Here is a 21520-nt window from a genome sequence, read left to right as displayed (position 1 = left end):
TTTGGTCAATTTATTCCCCAATACCTCCCTTTTCCCTCTCCTCCCTCTCCCTAATCCACTTCCACTATTCTATGTTTTCCCTTCTATCTTCATCAGATTCCCCATCCCTTTTTCTCCTTTAAAATCTCTGGTTTCCACATATGAGAGAAAACATATGACCCGTGACTTTCTGAGTTTGACTTATTTCACTTAACAAAATGTTCTCAAATTTCATCTATTTTCTCTAAATGATAATTTCATTCTTCTTCATGGCTGAATAAAACTCCACTGTGCATATATACCAATTTTATTTTATTCATTCACCTGTTCATGGACACTTCGGGTGGTTCCATGATTTTGCTATTGTGAATCATGCTGCTATAAACTTGAGCATCAATACAGTATGCTGACTTTAATTCTTTTGGAAATTTACCAAGGAGTAGTATAGCTGGGTCATATTGTGGCTCCATTCCCAATCTTTTGAAGAACCTCCATATCAATCTCCATAGAGGCTGGACAAATTCACAATCAAATCAACAATGTATATGTTGATTGATTTTTTCCCTCAAATAATCACTATTTAAACTATTTTTTAGGGTTGTTTGTTTGTTTTGGTACTGGGGATTGAATCCAGGGGTGCTTAACCACTGAACCACATCCCCAGTCTTTTTTATTTTATATATTCAGACAGGGTCTTGCTATGTTGCTCAGGACCTTGCTAAGTTTAAGTTGAGAATGTTAGTTTTGGATTTATGATTCTCCTGCCTCAGCTTCCTGAGATGCTGGGGTTACAGGTGTGTGCCATTGTACCCAGCTATTGTTTGTTTGTTTTGGTTTTGATTTCTTTTGGGTGGTACTGGGGATTAAATTCAGGGCACTTGGCTACTGAGCCACATCCCCAGCCCTATTTTATATTTTATTTAGAGACAGGGTCTCACTGAGTCGCTTAGTGCCTAGCTTTTGCTGAAGCTGACTTTGAACTCGTGATCCTCCTGCCTCAACCTCCTGAGCCGCTGGGATTACAGATGTGTGCCACCCGCCCAGCTATTATTTGTATTCTTGATGATTGCTGCTCTCACTGGAGTGATATGCAACCCTCAGTGTAGTGGTGATGTGCACTTCCCCAGTTACTAAATATGTTGACCATTTTTTCACATATTTGTTGGCCACATGTATTTCTTCTTTTGAGAAGTGTCTGTTTAGTTCATTTGCCCATTTATTAATTGGGATATTTAGGGGGTTTTTTTCCAGATATGAATCCCCTGTCAGAAAAGTAGCAAAGATTTTTCTCCCATTCTTCATGTTCTCTATCGTTTCCTTTTTTGTGTAAAGCTTTTTAATTTGACACCATCCCATTTATTAATTATTAATATTATTTCCAGAGCTTTAGGAGTCCTATTGACAAAGTAAGTGCCTGCCCCTATGTTTTCTTCCAGCAGTGCAAAGTCTCTAGTCTAACCCCAAGGATTTTTTTATTCATTCTGAATAGACTTTTGTGCAGGGTGAGGGATTTGGATCTAGTTCCATTCTTCTACATATGGATATTGAATTTTCCCAGGACCACTGGTTTAAAAGGCTGTCTTTCCTCCATGGGATGTTGCTGGTTCCCTTGTCAAAAATCAAATGACTGGACTATGTGGGTTTCCCTGTGTCCTCTAGTCCATTCGCCTAAAATCTGTTTTTAATGTCAATATCCTACTGGTTTAGTACTATACTTCTATAGTATAATTAGAAATTAGGCATGGTGAGGTCTTGAGTATTGCTCTTACTGCTCAGAATTGTTTTACTTTTCCTGGGTTTACATTCTTTCTATGAATTTAGGGCATTTTTATATTTCTGTGAGGAATTTGTGGGGTTTTTTGATGGGGTTTGTGTTGAATTTTTAGATCACTTTTGGAAATATGACCATTTAAACAACATTAATTCTGCCCATCCATGAACATGGGAGGAATTTCCATTTTCTAGTGTCTGCTTCAATTTCAGTGTTTGGTAATTTTCATTGTAGAGGTCTTTCTCTTGGTTAGGTTTATTTCAAGGAATCTTTATTTTTCTTTTTGAGAATGTTCTCAATGAAACTTTTTTAATTTTTTTTACAGCTGATTCATTATTCTTATATATAAAAGCTATTGAGTTTTGTATGTTTATTTTGTGTCCTGCTACTTTGCTGAAATATTTACTAGCTCGAGAAGTCTTCTCATGGATCTCTTTGGATCTTTTAAGATAGGATCATACCATATATGACTTCTTCCTTTTCCATTTATATCCTTTTCATTTTCTTCTTCTGAATAAATGCTCTGACTAAAATTTCAAGAAGTACACTGAATGTAAGTGGCAAGAGTGGGATCCTTTTCTTGTTGTTGATATTAGAGAGAATACTTTCAGTTTTTTCCTATCCACTATGATGCTGGCTTTGGGAGTGTTGTATGTAGCCTTTATGATACTGAAGTAAGTTCCGTCTGTCCCTAATTCCTTCACAGTTTTTATAATGAATGGGTGCTGAATTTTGTTGAAGAAGTTTTCTTCATCTATGAATATAATTATATGCATTTTTCCTTATGCTATTTATGTAGTGAATTATATTTGTTGGTATATCTATATTGAACCATCTTCATATCCCTGGAATGAGACCCTATTGCCTATAATGTATAATCTTCCTAAAATCTTGTTAAATATGATTTGCTAATAACCTATTAATAATCTTTACATCTATGCTCACTTGGGATATTGGTCTCTAGTTTGGGTTTCTAATATGTCATCTGGCTTTGGTATCAGTGTGACACTGGCTTCACAACATGGTTTTGGAAGTGTTTCTGGACTTCCTATTTCATGGAATAATTTGAGGAGTGTTGACTTAGTTCTTCTTTAAAGATATTGCAGAATCCAGCTAAAATCAATCTAGTCTTGGACCTCTCTTTGTTGGAAAGCTTTTAACACTACGTCAATCCCACTGATTGCTATATGCCTCTTTAGGTTTTCCATTCCCTCTTGATTCAATTTTTGTAGGTCATATGTGTCTAGAAATTTATTCTTTTCTTCTGATGTTCCAGTTTATTGAAATGTAAGTTTTCAAAATAGTCCATAATGATCCTCTAGATCTCAGTGATATCTGTGGTGATATCTCCTTTTTCATCTTTAATTTATTAATTTGGGTCTTCTATTTCTTGGCTAAAGTGATTATAACTCTTGTTATCTTTTCAAAGAACCAACTCTTCATTATATTGATCCTTCTTGGTTTTTTAACTCCCTCTTCACTAATTTTGGCTCTGATCTTAATTATTTCCTTCCTTCTACTAGTTTTGAAGTTAGTTTGGTCTTATTTTCTCAGGACCTTGAGATGCATCATTAAATTGTTTATTTGGGATCTTTATTTTATGTAGGCCTACACAGCTATAAAGTTGTTTCTTAGAACCACCTTTACACTGTCCCAGAGATTCTGGCATCTTATCTCTCTATACTCACTTGGTTCTAAGAATTTTTTAATTTCTCCCCTGATGTCTTCAATGGCCATTCAAAGAGTAGTGTTAAATCTCCACATGTTTACATAGCTGCCATAGTTTTTCTTATTGTTGATTTTCTAATTGCATTCTATATGATTTGATAAGATGCAAGAAATTATATGAATCTTTTTGTGTTTACTAAGACTTGCTTTGTGGTCTAAAATACAGTCTATTTTGGATAAAGTTCCATTAGCAGTTGAGAAGAAAGTTTAATTAGCTGTTGTGGGATAAAATATTCCATTTGATTTATAGTATTTATTAGGTTTGAGGTATCCTTGCTGATTTTATGTCTACAGGACCTACTTATTGATGGGTGTGTTGAAACCACCCTGTACTATTTTATTAAGATCTACCTGAACTTTTATATTGAGGTGTGTTTATGTCATTAGGTCTACTAATGTTTGAGGCACAAATATTTACTACTGCTATACCTTTCTGTTGGATTATTCCCTTTACCAATATGAAGTGAGCTTGTCTCTTTTGATTAATTTTGGATTGAAATATCTCTTGTTGGTTATAACAGTAGCTACTCCTGCTTCTAACAGGCTCCATTTGCATAGAATATCATTTTTAATCCTTTCACTTTTAGCCTATGGATGTCTTTGCCTAAGAGGTGTATCTCTTGCAGGCAACACATAGATGAGTCTTGTTTTGTAACCCAACCTGCCAGTCTATGTCTTTTAATTGAAGAGTTGAGACCATTTACATTCAGTGTTATTGTAGCAAAATGTGTATTTTCTGATATATTGATTAATTTCTAATGTATAATTTGATCTTAATTCTCATTTGCTTAACTATTTTTGTCCTGTCCTGAACTGTGCTATTTTTCTTTCTCTTATTAAAAGATTTCTTTACATATCTTTTGCAGCACTGGCTTAGTGGTCATAAATTTGTTTAGTTTATACTTATCTTGGAAGATTTTTATTTCATTTTCAATTCTGAAGGATGGCTTTGCTGGATATAGCAGTTTCATTTGTAGCATTTATATTTCTGGGCATAAACTCATCATTCCCAAGCCTATCTAAATTTTAGGGTCTCTTTTAGGAAATCAGATGTTATTTTGATTGGTTTACTATTAAATGTGACCTTACATTTCTCTCCTGAGGCTTTTAAAATTTCTATCCTTATAGCTGGCATTTTAATTATAATGTGTGATAGAAAGGATCTTTCTTGAACTTGTCTATTCAGGATTCTAAATGTCTCCTTTTATCTATGTCCATCTCATTCCCAAAGTTTAGAAAAATTTATGATATTGTTTTCACTGAAAAGATTATCTATGCCATTAGCCTGTATTTCTCTTCCATTCTTGATGAGCATGATTCTTAAGTTTGATCTCTTAATATTTTCCCAGAGTTCTAGTATATTCTGACCATAATTTCTTATTTTTTAAATAATGTCTGAATATTCAAAGCTGGCCAATTTGTTTTCAAGCTCTTAAGATTCTCTTTCAACTGATTAAAAAATTAGTTGAAAATCAGACTTTCAACTGATTTTTTTAATTTGATCCATTATGTATTTCATATCTAAGATTTTTCTTTGGTTCTTTTTCATTATCTACTGATTGAATTTTTCATTCATATCCTGTAATGATTTCCTTAAATCTATAGTTATTTTTCTGTATTTTTTGTAACTCATTGATGTTTTTAATATTCATTTTTCTGAATTCTTTATCTTTATTTATTTGTGTTTTGATTTATTTATTTATTTTTGCATTATGATTCTTACTACACCATTATATCATAATTTCTCATATTTCTGATTATATATAAGGTATGTTGACACCAAATTCATATCTTCATTCGTGTATTTTGTATAATGATGAGGGTCTCCTTTCACCATCCATGGTATTCCCCTTCTCCCTCCTTTTCCCTCCCACCCATATTCCCTATCTAGAGGTAATCTTCCTCCCTTGCTCTCCCTCCCAACCCCATTTTGAGTCACCCCCTTATATCAGAGAAGACACTCGGCATTTGTTTTTTTGGGGAATTGACTAACTTCACTTAGTATAATCCTCTAATGTCATCAATTTCCCTGCAAATGCCATGATCTTATTCTTTTTTATTGCTGAGTAATATTCCATTGTGTATAAATGCCACTGTTTTTAATCCATTCGTCCACTGAAGGACATCTAGGTTGGCTCCACAGTTTAGCTATTGTGAATTGTGCTGCTATAAACATTGATGTGGCTGTGTCCCTGTAATATGCTGTTTTTAGGTCCTTTGGGTATAGTCCGAGAAGAGGAATAGCTGGGTCAAATGGTGGTTCCATGCACTGGAGAAAGGATAGCATCTTCAACAAATGGTGCTGGGAAAACTGGAAATCCATATGCAACAAAATGAAATTAAATCCCTATCTCTCACCATGCACAAAAGTTAACTCAAAATGGATCAAGGATCTAGGGATTAAACCAGAGACTCTGTATCTAATAGAAGAAAAAGTAGGCCCTAATTTCCATCACATGAGGCTAGGCCCCAACTTCCTTAATAAGATGCAGATAGCACAAGAATTAAAACCAAGAATCAACAAATGGGATGGATTCAAACTAAAAAGTTTTTTCTCAGCAAAAGAAATAATATGTGAGGTGAATAGAGAGCCTACATCCTGGGAACAAATTTTTACCCCTCACACATCAGATAGAGCTCTAATTTCTAGGGTATATAAAGAGCTCAAAAAGATAAGCACCAAAAAACCCAAATAATCCAGTCAATAAATGGGCCTAGGAACTGAACAGACACTTCTCAGAAGAGGATATACAATCAATCAACAACTATAAGAAAAAATGCTCATCATCTCTAGCAATCAGAGAAATGCAAATAAAAACTACTCTAAGATACCACCTCACTCCAGTAAGCGTGGCAGCCATTATGAAGACAAACAACAACAAGTGCTGGCAAGGATGCAGGAAAAAAGGTGCACTCATACACTGCTGGTGGGACTGCAAATTGGTGTAGCCAGTTTGGAAAGCAGTATGGAGATTCCTTGGAAAACTGAATTCTTTATCTTATATTTCATCCCTTCAATATCTTTGAAGTCAGTTTCTAGTGAATTATGAACCCTAGGAGGCATCATATTACCTTGTTTATTCATGTCTCATATATTCCCAAGTTATGATTTGTGCATGTTAGGATGAATTTCCCTTCTACTTTTATGTGGGGGTCTTTTTCAGAAACAGCCTTCTCTTGGTCAAGTATTCAGGGATGACTGCTATGAATTACTGAATATAACTGGGCTCCTTCTAGTAAGTCAAACAACATGTTGTATACAGCAGGGACCATGAGGTACACCCTCTGTGACTGTGCTCCTAGACTTGTCAACTCTATATGTTTTCAGTCTATATTGAGGCCCCTTGTCAGTATAGTGTCCTCAGTCTTTGTGTTATTTCTCTCTGCTGTTACTGTCAGACCACAGTAACAGTGGAACCTGAGAGACTCCTAGTCATTCCTACCTGGGGTCTGGTCATCACTTGGATTTATCATCTCCTCTATTCTTTTTTTTTTTTTTAAAGAGAAAGAGAGAGAGAGAGAGAGAGAGAGAGAGAGAGAGAGAGAGAGAATTTTAATTTTTTTTTTTTTTTAGTTTTTGGCAGACACAACATCTTTGTTTGTATGTGGTGCTGAGGATTTGAACCCGGGCAGCATGCATGCCAGGCGAGTGCGCTACCGCTTGAGCCACATCCCCAGCCCCTCCTCTATTCTTTATGGTACAGTGTGGCTGAAGTTTGAGTGAAGTTTTATCGTATGCAGAGCAAGGTATGCTATCTCTTAAATGGTTTGGGGTACAGCTCAGTAGCACAGAATCTACTACCACTATCTGTGATAGTGTCACACCAGATTACCAGCACTTCACAGACATGGGGGGAATAAATGACAGCAAAAACAGCAGGCAATAACATATAGTATTAAAGTAAATACCATCAACATCTACAACACATTAATAATCACAAAAATGGTGGGAGTCAGAAATTAATAACAGCAAAAACGACAATTAAACTAGATATAGCATTGAAGCAAACATCAGCTGTCAAGGACATATGCACAATGCTAATAATCTCAACAACATGAATAGTGGGGGCAGAAATTACTAGATACTTTTAATTGATGGTAAAAATACAGTTCATTAAAAGAAAATGGGATAGAATGGCCAAAGAAAGATTAAAATATTCAAAAGGTAAAAAGAGAAAACAGAACAAAGTTAGTAAGTGAAAGCCAAAAAAGAAAGAAGTGGGGGAAAGAAACTAATGGAGAAAGAGCAAAAGAGATAAAGAAAAAAGAATTTATTAGAGGGAGAAAAAAGTAGAAAAACACTAACAGAAGAATAACAAATGGTAAAATTATTTAAGAAGACAATATGAGTGTATTTATATGAGAACAAACAAAAAATTCTTAATAAAAAATGAAAAGAATTATCTCCACTGGTCAAAACAGTGGTAAAGAATGGATATTCCTTACCTTTGTTAAACTAACCTTTTTACTATTTCTTCTTGGGCTGTTCACCCCCATAGAAGAAGCAGTATGGATTATTCAACCTTTCCTTTGGCATTGCCTGCCAATCTGCTGGCTGAAATGATTCTCAGCTTCCTTGTTCACCAGTACAAGCTCAGATGGAATGGAATGGGAAGTACTATATATTGGAGTTTTGTCCAGAGACACAACCAATGCATTCCTGGGGCAGAGCTAATGCTGAGTTCTAGATAGGAAGTTCTCTTGATTGGGGTCTAACTCTGATCAGAATTTTAGAACTTTGTCAGGTAGTATCTATGCCAAAGAGAGTAGATCATCAGATTGGACCCCCCCCCAAGGCCAGGGAAATGCTCATCTATGCTAAGCAACTGGACCTCAAGTACCTGTCATGAATTTTACTCATAAGGCAGAATAATCAATACAGCGGGTCTCATGCACTAAAGCACCCATGACTACAGCCTTCTAAGACATAGTCCCTAAATATAATCACATTCACCTGTTTGATTTCACAACCCTCTTCAGCTGATTGGAGCCACCAGACCCAAAGGAAAAGTAAATTACACTTTCCTCCATACCTATGACCTGAATCCTCCTGGATACAATTCTGTGCCTTTTTCAGTCATGTTCTGCCAGGTGCACCCTAGGCCACATGGTAGCTGTTGACCTGAACAGGGTAACAATATTTGCTATGATATACCTACTTCTCACAGTAGCAAGCTCCAGTGTGACTTCACAAGATGGCTTCCCACATCAGCTCCCCCCTCACAAGGTGAGAAACCTAGAACACTTTTTAGTACTCCAGACTGCACTGCAGCCTCTGAATCAGCTAAATTCACAGTGTCCTTATATTCTATAGGTGTTTCCAAGTTAAATTTGCCACGGTTTCTCTTTCCCCTTGTGTTATGTCTTTCCTCTACAGTGACCTGGCAACACTGTCACCACTGACGTGGTTCCATATACTCCTTTGTTATCCTCTCTTTTAAATACCAAACTTTCTGGGTCTCTGAAACTGATTGTCCAATATGGAATTTCAATGAATTCCCTCAGTCAGGCGCCTTGCTGAGAAGCAGTATTCCTGCCGCTTTAATTCCAGGCCATGGGGCAACAGGAGCATGCAGTCTTACCCTACCATGCTATTTTTTTAAGTCCCAAAACATTTTAGGGGAAACATTTTGAGAAAATAGCAGAAGCAAGAAGGTGACTCTCTGACTTTCCCCTGCTTTTCTCCCTTGAAGCAGGTCATAAGAGCCTCATTTGACAAGTTCCAGAGGAAAAGAACTTCCTTAGCTATGAAGACAAAATTTCTGGTGAAGAGAATGAGATGCCCACTGGTTCTAGAGCCTGCATAGGAGATCCTGGGACAACTGACAAAAAAAAAATCTAGCAAAAAGGTAAGAATTCTTGCCAAGGCCTGCTCTCCTGGATTTCCTTATAGCATACCAGGGTAAGAGGAAAGTTTAAAAAAAAAAAAAAAAAAAAACACTTCTTGTCCTCTCCTTTCCAAATTCAGCTTAGCAGGAGAAAAACATTTGTTTAATCTATTACTCTTGTGTAAGTTTGATTTGGGGTCCCTTCTAGTTACAGATCCTTCTCCTCTCAGGGATAACTATACTGCTTTTTTGTTTGTCTCAACTTATGCCCCAAGATCAGATTGTAGCCTGACTTTCTGCCTGTCTGTGGCATCTGAGTTTCCAGTTTTGTTTGTGCAGGCACCCAACTTCATGTTATGTGCCCCCAAAATACGGCTGACTCAAAATATGTGTTATACCCCATTTGTAGTTAGCATACTGAGTGCTGCCAGCTCTGGTGAGGAGGATACCTGTGTCTTTCATTTGGCTCTCTGGGAATGGCTCCATATCTAGGGAGAGCTGCATCTTTCTGTTGGGAAGTCCTTTTTGTTCCACAGTAAATGCTGAAACAACGTTTATTGTTTTGATTTCAAAGCACTTGGTAGCTTTGGGATAAAAAAGATCAATAGTGCCAGGAATATTTACTATTTGTCCTGGCTGAAACCTGACAATATAATACTTGAAAAAAATTTTCTAATTTTTTTAAGAGCAGGGTAGGCTGACATTCAGAAATCGATAGGAGACATATATATTTTTAAGGCCTATCTCAATAGGATCCTGGTTCTCCCATGGGTCGACTGAAAGCCTCTTCAAACCCCTGTGGACTATACACTACATCAACACTCTATCCATGTCCTTAAGCCTAAGCTCCCAAACTGGCACTAATAAGACCTCTACTTTCCATTTTCCCCTGCTCCCCCTTCCTCCTTTTGCCACTTTGTCTTCCATTCAGGTCCCTGAGTCCTTGGATTTGTCCCACTTCCAGTTCCTGCTTTCTCCATTCCTCTGTTCACCACGGCCAGACCTTTCTCCTTCCCACTACAGCCATTTGAAATCTAGGCCCCTTTCTCTCAATGGACTCAATATCCCCAAAAGCACCTTCCTGAGACTGAAAATGGAAAAAAAGCCACAACCTCTGTGAGATTACATATCAGGGCAAGGGAAGGTGTTGAAGTCCTCCCCAACAAATACTGGTGGACGGTAACCTTACAGAACCCCACGGCCAGAAAGACAAGCTCCAACTACCAACTACACAGACCAGTGAGTTATATTGCCTTTTCTTAACTCACTTGTGGCTAGAATTTTTAAACTAAAGCTCTAAGACCTTGGCATCTGATAAAAGTTTATGTGTACACATGCAGAAAACTAAAACCTAAGGGTGTATAGTTCTGCATTATCCTATTTTTCCAAAAGTAAAAAAGTGAGTTAATCCAGTATCAATAAGGAAAAATTACCATAGTTTCAACGATGATGGTGAGGTTACCCAAGCCGTCAGTCAGAGCTACATAGCTTCCTCCTTTCTCTAAATGTCCAACTGTCTTCAGGTAATACCAACCTGGCTGAGTAAACTGAGTGGTATGAGCTGCAGAAAAGCAGAAAAAAAGTACAAATGAGATGAAAATGGTCATGATGAGGCTTCTTTTAACAAGTCTGCCTACCAATTTGAGTCTGATTGATTCTAACCAGCTACATTCTATTTTAAAGGAAACTACATTCCAAGTTTTAAATATTTCAAGTTTTAAATGAGTAATTCAGTTAAATGGTGTAGCTGCAAGAAGATTCATGGAACAACTGGTAAAAATAAAAGAACTTGTCAATCCAAGAATATTTATTAGTTTGGGTTTTTTTCCCAAAAGCAAAGTTAAGTCAATCCTCCCAAACTTTGTTCATCTCTATTTAACCCATCCTAACTACAAAAAGAAGCGGGTATTCATTAAGAAAATTAAGGTACTACAAAAACTGTATGGTTTCAAACAAATTTGTTTCCACAATATATGTATTTACTGGTAACTTCCAAACCTGTTTCTGAAAATGAATTAAGCAAGCAATATTCCAAGTCCACAGTTAAAAAAAAAAAAAAACAACCCAGTCTCAAATTAATAAGGGCATATCAATCTCCTAAGTAGGTTCAAGAATTTAAACATGTAAGAAGCTTGCCAACTAAGAATTCTAAGTCTGAAAATTCAACTTAATTTTTCTGTAGTTTTCAAAGAACAAGTTAAGGAGTTTAGAATGATGTCATGATGACATGATTAATCTAATTACAGATCTGCCTGAGGAAAGCACATCAACTAAAACAGAAAATCACCAAAATACAAGTTTAAAATTAAAACAAGTTCACTTTGAATTCATATTTTTCCTCTGAAAGCATCTTATCTATGACTGTGGCTACGATTTTAAAACAAAATGGTTATAAGTGTTTAATATTTTTACAAAAAATATTGGAAAAAACAAATTTATTATGAGCCGGGTGCAGTGGCACATACTTGTAATTCCAGTGGCTCAGGAGGCGGAGGCAAGTGGATTGCAAGTTCAAAGTCAGCCTCAGCAATTTAACAAGGCCCTGAGCAACTCAGTGAGACCTGTCTCTAATAAAATACAAAATAGGGCTGGGGATGTGGCTGCGTGGTCGAGTGCCCCTAAGTTCAATCTCCAGTACCCCAAAAAATAAATAAATTCAATATAAATCAAATGGACTTTCCCATTTTGTTTGAACTACATTCATAATTAATAGGCTTATATCCCTTCATGAAAAAGTGAAACCATGCCATTCCTTGTCTGCATGATCTCAACTTTACTTGTGACTAATGAATGAAACTGTGGAAAAAGCTTTGTTTCAGTGGGAATGGGTCAATCTATAGCCCTGTCTTTGAGCTAATATAAATCGTGTCCTGTGTGGGACAGATTTAATTGATGTCCTCCTGGCTTGGAAAAACTCAACTTGTCTCCATCTACAATTCATCTCAAATTCCTTTATTCCATAAAAATTTATAATTGTTGACTTTTCCTTTAAACTGGTTCTAAGATCTATCATTAGAGTAACATAAAATCTTCAGCATGTGCTCTTTTTTTGTCTATGAGAATTATGATTGCATTTTTTCTGAAAATGAGCTTTTAATAAAACCCACCAGTAGATTTAAGGAACCATCTAAAGCCATGATATTTCATACAATGTTTATATTTACTTACTCATTTAATGACTCAATAAATACAGCCCTCGTTAACCAACTTGTTATTTAACCAACTTTTTATTTATCACCTTCAATTTTGTTACCATACTATTCTAATCAAAATAATTTATGTAAAAAGTAAAACTGTCTCCTAGACTAATTTTAAGACTTTGAGATGCTCTGAATTGGAATGAATCTGAACAAACATATCATCTTATTAGCAATCATCATAACATGATTTCAGACTCAGGTGATTATTTCTGTCTTCACCACCACACTTCTTTCTTTCCTTTCCCTCCCTCACACCGTCTTCTCCTTCTCCTTCTTCTTCTTCTCCTCCCCCGACCTTCCTTTCGCTTCCTTTCTTTCTCTTCTCCCACTCTTTTTTTCTAAGGGTCTGGTTTTAGAATAATTATCTATGAAATATAGAAAGTGTCTCATTACAAAAATTATTCTTATAAAACACTGGCTAATCTCACTTAAAATAGAAATACACACTTAAGACATGGACAAGCACACAGTTTATATAATCTCCTCTAGGAGTTTATGTAGTGAGAAATACCAAACCATACCTGTCACCCAGATAGGAGATTCTACCACATAGTGTCCACTCCATGGCTCCTGGGCAGTCATCAATCCACATCGCCCATACGGCAACTGTTCATAGTAACTAGCCACCAAATTCCAAGCGATTGTGCTAAAGGATTTGTTTGATAAAAAAGAAATAACAAAATAAATTGTGAGAAAATGTAAATGTCTATGAACCTCAAGTAAAAACTTTTTATCATGATTATATATGTATGACCACAATAAAATGACCACCCAAAAACCTGTAAGTTGCCTAAATGCACTAACATTTTAAAAAATCCACTGTTATATGCATGTAAACATTTCTAATGGAGAATCACACATAATAAAAAACATACAAATGTTTATGAGATATACAAGCTCTTTACTAAACAGTGGTGTAGTCATATAGCTTTTTATTGAGTTTTCTTTTTCTTTTTTACACTGCGGTACCGGGGTTTGAACTCAGAGGCACTCTGCCACTAGGCTACCTTCCTAGCCCTTTTTATTTTCTATTTTGAGACAGGATCTCACTAAGTTGCTGAGGTTGGCCTTGAATTTGAGATCCTCCTGCCTCAGCTCTCCTATCCCAGGTCACTGGGATTATACATGTGTACAAATATCATTTCAGCTTATATAAAGCTATTAATTAGAATAGAAACTTCCATTTCTGGAAAAAGGGAAATATTCAATGAGGTATATTTTCTACATTGGTGTTTCCCAATTTTGCAGAATCACCTGTGGCACTGAATAGAGGGGACAGAGTCCTAGAGCCTTCCTTTTAGCATCTGCTTTGGTTAAATATGTGCAGCTGCCTAGCAGTCAGTAAAATTCCTTTACTCCATAAAGGAGTGCTTACCAGGTGCTTATAAAGACAAGGCAAGTTTGGGAAATACAGCTTTCTGTAACAGAATATACATAGGCATGCAAAATAAAATAGAAATATACTTAAATATCAAAGGAAATTCATAGTGGCATGTTAAGTGAAAAGTATATCACCTAACAGATTACACAGTAAGGTCTCAAATTTCTATTAAAAATATATTTGTGTAAATAAAATATAAAAGGATATATACCAATATTATTAAGGACAGTTACTTCTGGATGGTTAGATTATAGGTGATTTGTATATATCTTCAGTTTCTAAATTCTCTGACATAAACGTGTTTTATCTTAATACCAAGCAGGCCATGATAATAAGCATTATTTTTTTCAAAAAGATATCCAAAAAATGTAAATGTATGTCAACAAAAATATATAAGTTGGTTTGCCCTTGTTCTGTTTTTCATGGTCTTAGAAGGCTAATTTGAATCTAATTATAATTAAAGTATCATCAAAGCAATTAAGAAATGCTTCCTTTAGGAATAAGTAAAGCTATGTTCTCCCTTAAGAACCTCTTGCGTGTATTGCAAATGAACAGTTCCCAAGTTAAGATGTCCCATGAGGAATCAACCATGCAGACTGTAAGCAGTTAGTCTTATAAAAATCTTATAAAAAAATGGCCTTTTTTTTTTTTAAAGATGACTATTTTAAAAAAATGGTGAGACAACTACTGTAGATTAAGAGAGACTTTAGGGCCACAGCTTCTACATGGAAAGCATGGTGCTTAATTAGATCTTCCTTTAAGAAAACAGAAAGTGATAAATGACATTTTAGATAATAGTGAAGAAAATCTGAATGTAGACTGGGTATTGGAAATATTTTCAAATGCTTATATGCACGAAAATTACATTCTAATCATGTAAAGAATATCCGTATGCTTTGGAGACAATTAAGTATTTAGGAGTATGGTGTCATGATAATGATATATAATCTATTTCATAACTGTTAATTTAAAATATATGTTGCTTATCAAAAATCACAGAACTGCATGAATCCTACTATATATGTTATACCTCAATTAACACAACTTCACTTAATATATACTATATTCAAATATGGAAAAACAGGTACAGATTAGATGTAAATCAGTTGTAGGTACAGGTATAGATGAAGCCAATAACACAAATGGTAAAATCACTGAATCTACGTTGTGAAAGCCCATCATCCTTCTTTTCTACTTACTACCTAAATTTGCTGTAACAGAAACCCTAAAAGGCTTTTAATAACTTACGAAGTCATGTAGCCGTTGATATAATTTTGATTTAATATGCGACCCCAACAGCCAGCACCCACATCACTGTTTAAAGTGCTAAAATCTTCAGAAGACCAAAGCTTCTTCTGAGTCAGCTGTGCATTTCGAACTGTATGGGTCCCAGGATAATGAGCCCTAGAAAAGAAAAGGCAAAAGTGGGTAAAGGTCAGAATCTGGCATTTAAAAATATTTCTGAGTGAATTAAACACAAGTTTTCTCCAAGGCTACCTATTTTTAAAAATTGGGCAGCTTCTTTCAGATAGATGATAGAAGCATCTGCTTCCCACATTTCTGTCCCAAGATATTCTTACAATGATAGCAAAAAAGAAAAAGGGGTGGGGATAAACCTACAGTCACACATATGACAGAAGGAAAACGCATTAATGGGTGAGAAAATTCTGGAAACCATAAAATAGAAGGATATGTTGATAGATGGAGATGGAAGAGGACACGGCCTAGAGTGCTCCAAGAGGAGAATGAGGTAAAGATGGGATTCAAACTTTCCAGAGGAAGCTAGAGAACTTGGGGACAGTAGGAGGGAATAGGCAAGGAGGAGGCCAATAATAAGACTAATGAGTCCATTATATAAAGTGGCACCCTCTTCCTTACTGCTGCCCCTAGCGTCTAGAAAGGAGGACAGCATGCCATTTATTCCCAAGCAAAATATAAAAACAAACAAAACCCTATAGTTAATTCTTTCTCAAATAAAAATAATAAACTATATTTTCAAAGTTAGAAGTTACTATCTCAGAGCTGTTGCAGTTCTCAACCTGGGTAATTTTGTTCCTGAAGTGGATATTTGTCAAAATCTAAGACATTTTTTCAACTGTCCCACCTGGGCAGGGGAGATTTGCTATACAAGCACTCAATGAATTGGGCCAAAAATGCTACAGAGCACATAAAATGCATAGGACAGACCTCCACAACAAGGAATGTCGAGTGAAAATACCTATAATGTAGAGAATGAGAAACTGCCCAGAAAATGAATCCCTCCCTCACTCCAGCATTTGAAGGGAGTTAATCTGGTGCAGCATAAATGCATACTTCTTATTGCAGGAGTAAAATACTGCCATACTGATGACTGTGGAAGCAACTGATGACATGAATAAAAATAAGTAAGAAACAGTAACAGAAAACAGAAAACCGATTGACAATACAATAAGAGTGCACGTTAGTTAAATAACTGGAAATAAGAGTGTATACTTTTCAGGTCAACAATTATTTATAAAAAAAAATAACACCATTATAAGCAGAATAAGAAAGATTAGATTATATCAGAATTCCAATCTTTATAGTATGGCATAGCAGTATTCATAACATCAAAAGAAAGATCGTGAAGACATGTTTTAGAAATTATGTCCTTGCACAATTATGTTAAATTTCAGAAATCAAAATACTAATCTTTGAGGAGACAATAAAATGGCAAACTAGAGACATTTGGCATGTACCAGCTGCTTCTGAGGTTGACTCAAACCAACAGGTATGTGGTTGCATGAGGAGGTAGCCAGGTGCGGTCATTGAGCATGCCTGTAATCCTGGCAGCTCGGGAGGCTGAGGCAGGAGGATCTCAAGTTCAAAGCCAAACTCAGCGACAGCGAGCCACTAAGCAACTCAATGAGACCCTGTCTCTAAATAAAATACAAAACAGGGCTGGGGATGTGGCTCAGTGTTCAAGTGGCCCTGAGTTCAATCCCTGGTACCCCCACCAAAAAATAAAATCCCTAGGAATAAATCTAACCAAGATAGTGAAAGACAACTACAACTCAAGTTACAGTACACTGCAGAAAGATATTGAAGAAGACATTATAAGATGGAAATATCTCCCATGTTCATAGATGGGTATAATTAATATTGTCAAATGGTCCTATTTCTGAAAGTGATATTCAAATTCAATGCAATACCTTTCAAAACACCAGGGGTATTCTTCATAGAACTATGAAAAAAAATAATCACAGTTGTGCTTGCCTAGCACATGCGAGGCCCTGGGTTTGATCCTAAGCACCACATAACAACAAATAAATAAAATAACGGTATTGTGTCCAACTACAACTAAAAAATTTTTTATAAAAAGATAACCAAAGCAAGGTTAAGCAAAAAGAACAATGTTGGGGGTATCACAATATCTAATTTCAAAATACACTAACCACTGTAAACAGCATGGTACAGGCTTTAAAAACAGACAAGTATATCAATGGAATAGAAGACACAGATATATACCCACATGGCTACAGCCACCTGATTCTTAATAAAGGTGCCAAAAACATTTCTTAGAGAAAGACAATCTCTTTAACAAACAGTGCTGGGGAAACTCAAATATTCTTATGTAAAAGAATGAAACTTAATCCCTACCACCCTGTACAAAATCCAACTCAAAATGGATCAAATACCTAGGAATAACATCTGAAACTGCTAGAAAGAAACAAGAGTTAACATTTTAAGATAAAGTCACAGGCAAACTAGAAACATCTGGCATGTACCAGCTGCTTCTGAGGTTGACTCAAACCAACAGATATGTGGTTGCATAAGGAGGTAGCCAGGTGCGATTAGCTCAGAAATAGTAGCAAGAACTGACAAATGGCTGGTATCAAATTAAAAATCGTCTTCACTGTAAAGGAAACAAAGGAGTACAAACGACTTATGGAATGGGAGAAAAATCTTGGCCAACTATTCTTCCAACAGAGAATAAATACCCAGAATATATAATGAACTCAAAAAATAAATACACAAACATGAATGCGCGCGCGCGCGCACACACACACACACACACACACATCCAGTCAATAAATGGGCAAATGAACTAAACAGACACTTTTCAAAAGAAGTACAAATATTCAATAACTAGATGAAAAAATGTTCAATATCTTTAGCCATAAGGAAAATGCAGAACAAAATTACAATGAGATTCCACTTCACCCTGGCAGAAGAGCAATCATCAAAAATGCAAATAACAATAACTGTTGGTGAGGATGCAGGGGAAAAGGAACTCTTATACAAACTGCTGGCTGGAATGTAAATTAGTGCAGCCACTATGGAAATCAGTATGGAGGTTCCTCAAAACACTAAAACTAGAACTACCATAAGATATAGGTATACTACCCCTGAATATATACCCAAAGGAATTAAAGTAAGCATGTTATAGAGATATCTGTACACCCAAGTTTATTGTGGTACAAGTCACAATAGCTAAGTCATAGAATCACCCTAGGTATCCAACAATAGATGAATAAATAGAAAATGTGGCATATATACACAATGGAATATTATTCAATCATAAAAAAGAATAAAATCATGTCCTTTGCATAAAACAGGATGAAACATGTTAAATGTAATAAGCCAAACTCAAAAAGTATCATATTTTCTCTCATAATCTGGAGTGGGAGGGACAACATGAGTGTAGTGTGACGCTATTAGAGAAGAAAGGGAAAGGAGGAGGGGTGAGAGGGAAAGGATGAAGTAATGGGCAGGTGCACATCATCAAAATATGTATAACATATGTACAATAAAGAGACAATGAAACCCACTATTCTGTATAATTAATATGAAATAATAAACTGCTCTTCAACTTTTTAAAAAATATAACTTGAATAAATTTTCACACTTCTGACTTATTCTTTTATCCCACAACTTCATTCTATGATCATGATATTCAGCTTTGCCTCCTCAGCCAAATATTTAGCTAGTTTTCTATTTAATATTTTTAACTATATTTAATATAATTTAGTTATATTTGAGAAAATGCATCCCTGATGAATCTGATCAAAATATACTTGCATATATTTTTTAAAATCTTAAAAGTATAAGCTATCATGTTCCTATGACCAATAGATGTTGGGATTGTGAGTGAATTTTAATTCTATTTACAGTTTTCTACATTTTCCAATTTGCTATTTTAAAAAAAAATGCATAGGAGGGGCTGGGGTTATCACTCAGAGGATGAGCGCTTGCCTAGCATGAGCAAGGCCCTGGGTTCAATCCTCAGCACCACATAAAAATAAATTAATTAATTAAAGATATTGTATCCAACTGCAACTAAAAAATAAATATTAAAAAAAACATGCACAGGAATGAGTGACACATACTGCATTCATAAAATAATGAAATTGTTACTACGGTCAAAACCTGAGCAATTTATTAAATGATCTAAATAAATAAGGACAAAATTGATACTAAAATTTGATCCTTTCCCAATGTCCAGATCTATTGCTAGTTCAACAAAATTAGAAGGCTCTTTAAAAATACAATTTTTAAATATAATATGATCAAGTAAAATTTCCCAATCATTCCACAGCATGATTTTTTCAAACTTTGAATGACAAATACAAGATCCCTCACAATGAACTGACTTTATAGTTTGCCAAGACAGAGCAATGTACCTACACTGAATTGAAAGAAAATTAGAACTTCTGGACAAGGCAGAGCTGGGTGTTAGCCCAGTTTCTGAAACTCCCTAGCATGCCTCCTGAAACCAAACAGACCAACCAGGTGTATTAATAAAGAAGATACCCAGGGCTGGGGCTGGGGCTCAGTAGTAGAGTGCTTGCCTAGCATGTGTGAGAAACTAGGTTCAATTCTCAGCGCCACATGTAAATAAACAAAAATAAAGGTCCATCAACAACTAAAAAAAATTTTTAAAACAAGATATTCATAAAGACAAAACATTTGTGAATATCTATACACCAAATAACAAAGCAGCAACTTTCATGAAGTTCAAACTGCATAGGATGAAAAGGAAAAACAGAATTCCTCTAACAAGAGGATTCACTCCTGGTAACTCTGGATAGCTTAAGAGTACAATGTAATTAAGACACAGAATATCTAAACAGTATAATCAACTGGGTGGGTTATATGTTCAACACTGTATCCTGATACAAACTGAATACTAAGTCGAAAAGAATCTCTTGAGAAAAACTATTTTTCAGTCAAGTAAATTATTTGATATTAAATGACCAGAATGCAATAAAGTTAGGGCTTATTGATAACAAAACAGACTAATATGATAAAGCTAAAGCTCAGAGGAAAATTTACTGTATTAAAATGCCTATGTCGTGGATAGGAAAAGAACTCAAATTAGTACTATTTGCTGATGATATGATTCTATACCTAGAACACCCAAAAAGTTCCACCAGAAAACTTCTAGAACTAGTAAATGAATTCATCAAAGTAGCAGGATATAAAATCAACACCCATAAACTAAAGGCATTTCTGTACATCAGTGACAAATCCTGAGAGGGAAGTGAGGAAAACTACAATTTACAATAGCCTCAAAAAAAAAAAAAAAAAAAACTTGCGAATCAACTTAACTAAGGAGGTGAAAAACCTATACAATGAAAACTACAGGACCCTAAAGAGAGAAATCAAAAAAGACCTTAGAAGACGGAAAGATCTACCTTGCTCTTGGATAGGAAGAATTAACATTATCAAAATGACCACACTACCAAAAACACTATACAGATTTAATGCACTTCCAAGCAAAATCCCAATGGCATTCCTCATAGAAATAGAAAAAGCAGGGCTGGGGTTGTAGCTCAGCGGTAGAGCGCTCACCTAGCATGTGGGAGGCCCTAGGTTCTATCCTCAGCATCACATAAAAATAATAAACAAAATAAAAGTATTGTGTACAACTAAAAAATAAATATTAAAAAAAAAGAAAATAGAAAAAGTAATCATGAAATTCATCTGGAAAAATAAGAGACCCAGAATAGCTAAAGCAATCCTTAGCAAGAAGAGTGAAACAAGTGGCATCACTATACCAGACCTTAAACTATACTGCAGAGCAATAGTAACAAAAATAGCATGGTATTGGCACCAAAATAGACTGGTAGACCAATGGTACAGAATAGAGGATACTGAGACTAACCCATAAAATTACAATTATCTTATATTAGACAAAGGTGCCAAAAACATACTTTGGAGAAAAGAGAGCCTCTTTAACAAGCTGGGAAAACTGGAAATCCATATGCAGCAAAATGAAATTAAACCCCCATCTCTCATCATGCACAAAACTCAACTCAAAATGGATCAAGGACCTAGGAATTAAACCAGATACCTTGTGTCTAATAGAAGAAAAAGTAGGCCCAAATCTCCATCACATCAGGTTAGTCCCTCCTTAATAAGATTTCTATAGTGCAAGAATTAAAATTAAGAATTAATAAATGGTATGGATTCAAACTAAAAAGTTTCTTTCCAGCAAAAGAAACAATCAGTGAGGTGAATAGAGAGCCTACATCTTGGCAGCAAATTTTTACCCCTCACATTTCAGATAGAGCACTAATGTCTAGGGTATATAAAAAAAGCAAAAAGCTAAACACTGAAAAACAAATAACCCAATCAATAAATGGGCCAAGGATCTGAACAGACACTTCTC

The 21520-nt window shown here is 35.5% G+C and overlaps 1 protein-coding gene across 4 annotated transcripts in view; it reads right to left on the bottom strand.

Annotated features, from left to right (window-relative positions):
• Galc (galactosylceramidase) overlaps positions 1–21520 on the bottom strand; it is a 76376-nt gene that overhangs the window by 24045 nt on the left and 30811 nt on the right. For all 4 annotated transcript variants that reach the window (XM_077799465.1, XM_026401797.2, XM_077799466.1 and 1 more), the window contains exons 8-10: positions 15136–15291; positions 13028–13152; positions 10740–10867 (exon numbers count right to left, since the gene is read on the bottom strand). In XM_077799465.1, coding sequence (XP_077655591.1) covers positions 10740–10867; positions 13028–13152; positions 15136–15291 — 409 coding nt within the window. The remainder of the gene's footprint in view (positions 1–10739; positions 10868–13027; positions 13153–15135; positions 15292–21520) is intronic.

This window comes from Urocitellus parryii, chromosome 6, assembly GCF_045843805.1.
Source record: "Urocitellus parryii isolate mUroPar1 chromosome 6, mUroPar1.hap1, whole genome shotgun sequence".
In the NCBI taxonomy this organism is placed as follows: domain Eukaryota; kingdom Metazoa; phylum Chordata; class Mammalia; order Rodentia; family Sciuridae; genus Urocitellus; species Urocitellus parryii.
This window is presented reverse-complemented; position numbering and strand designations above follow the sequence as displayed.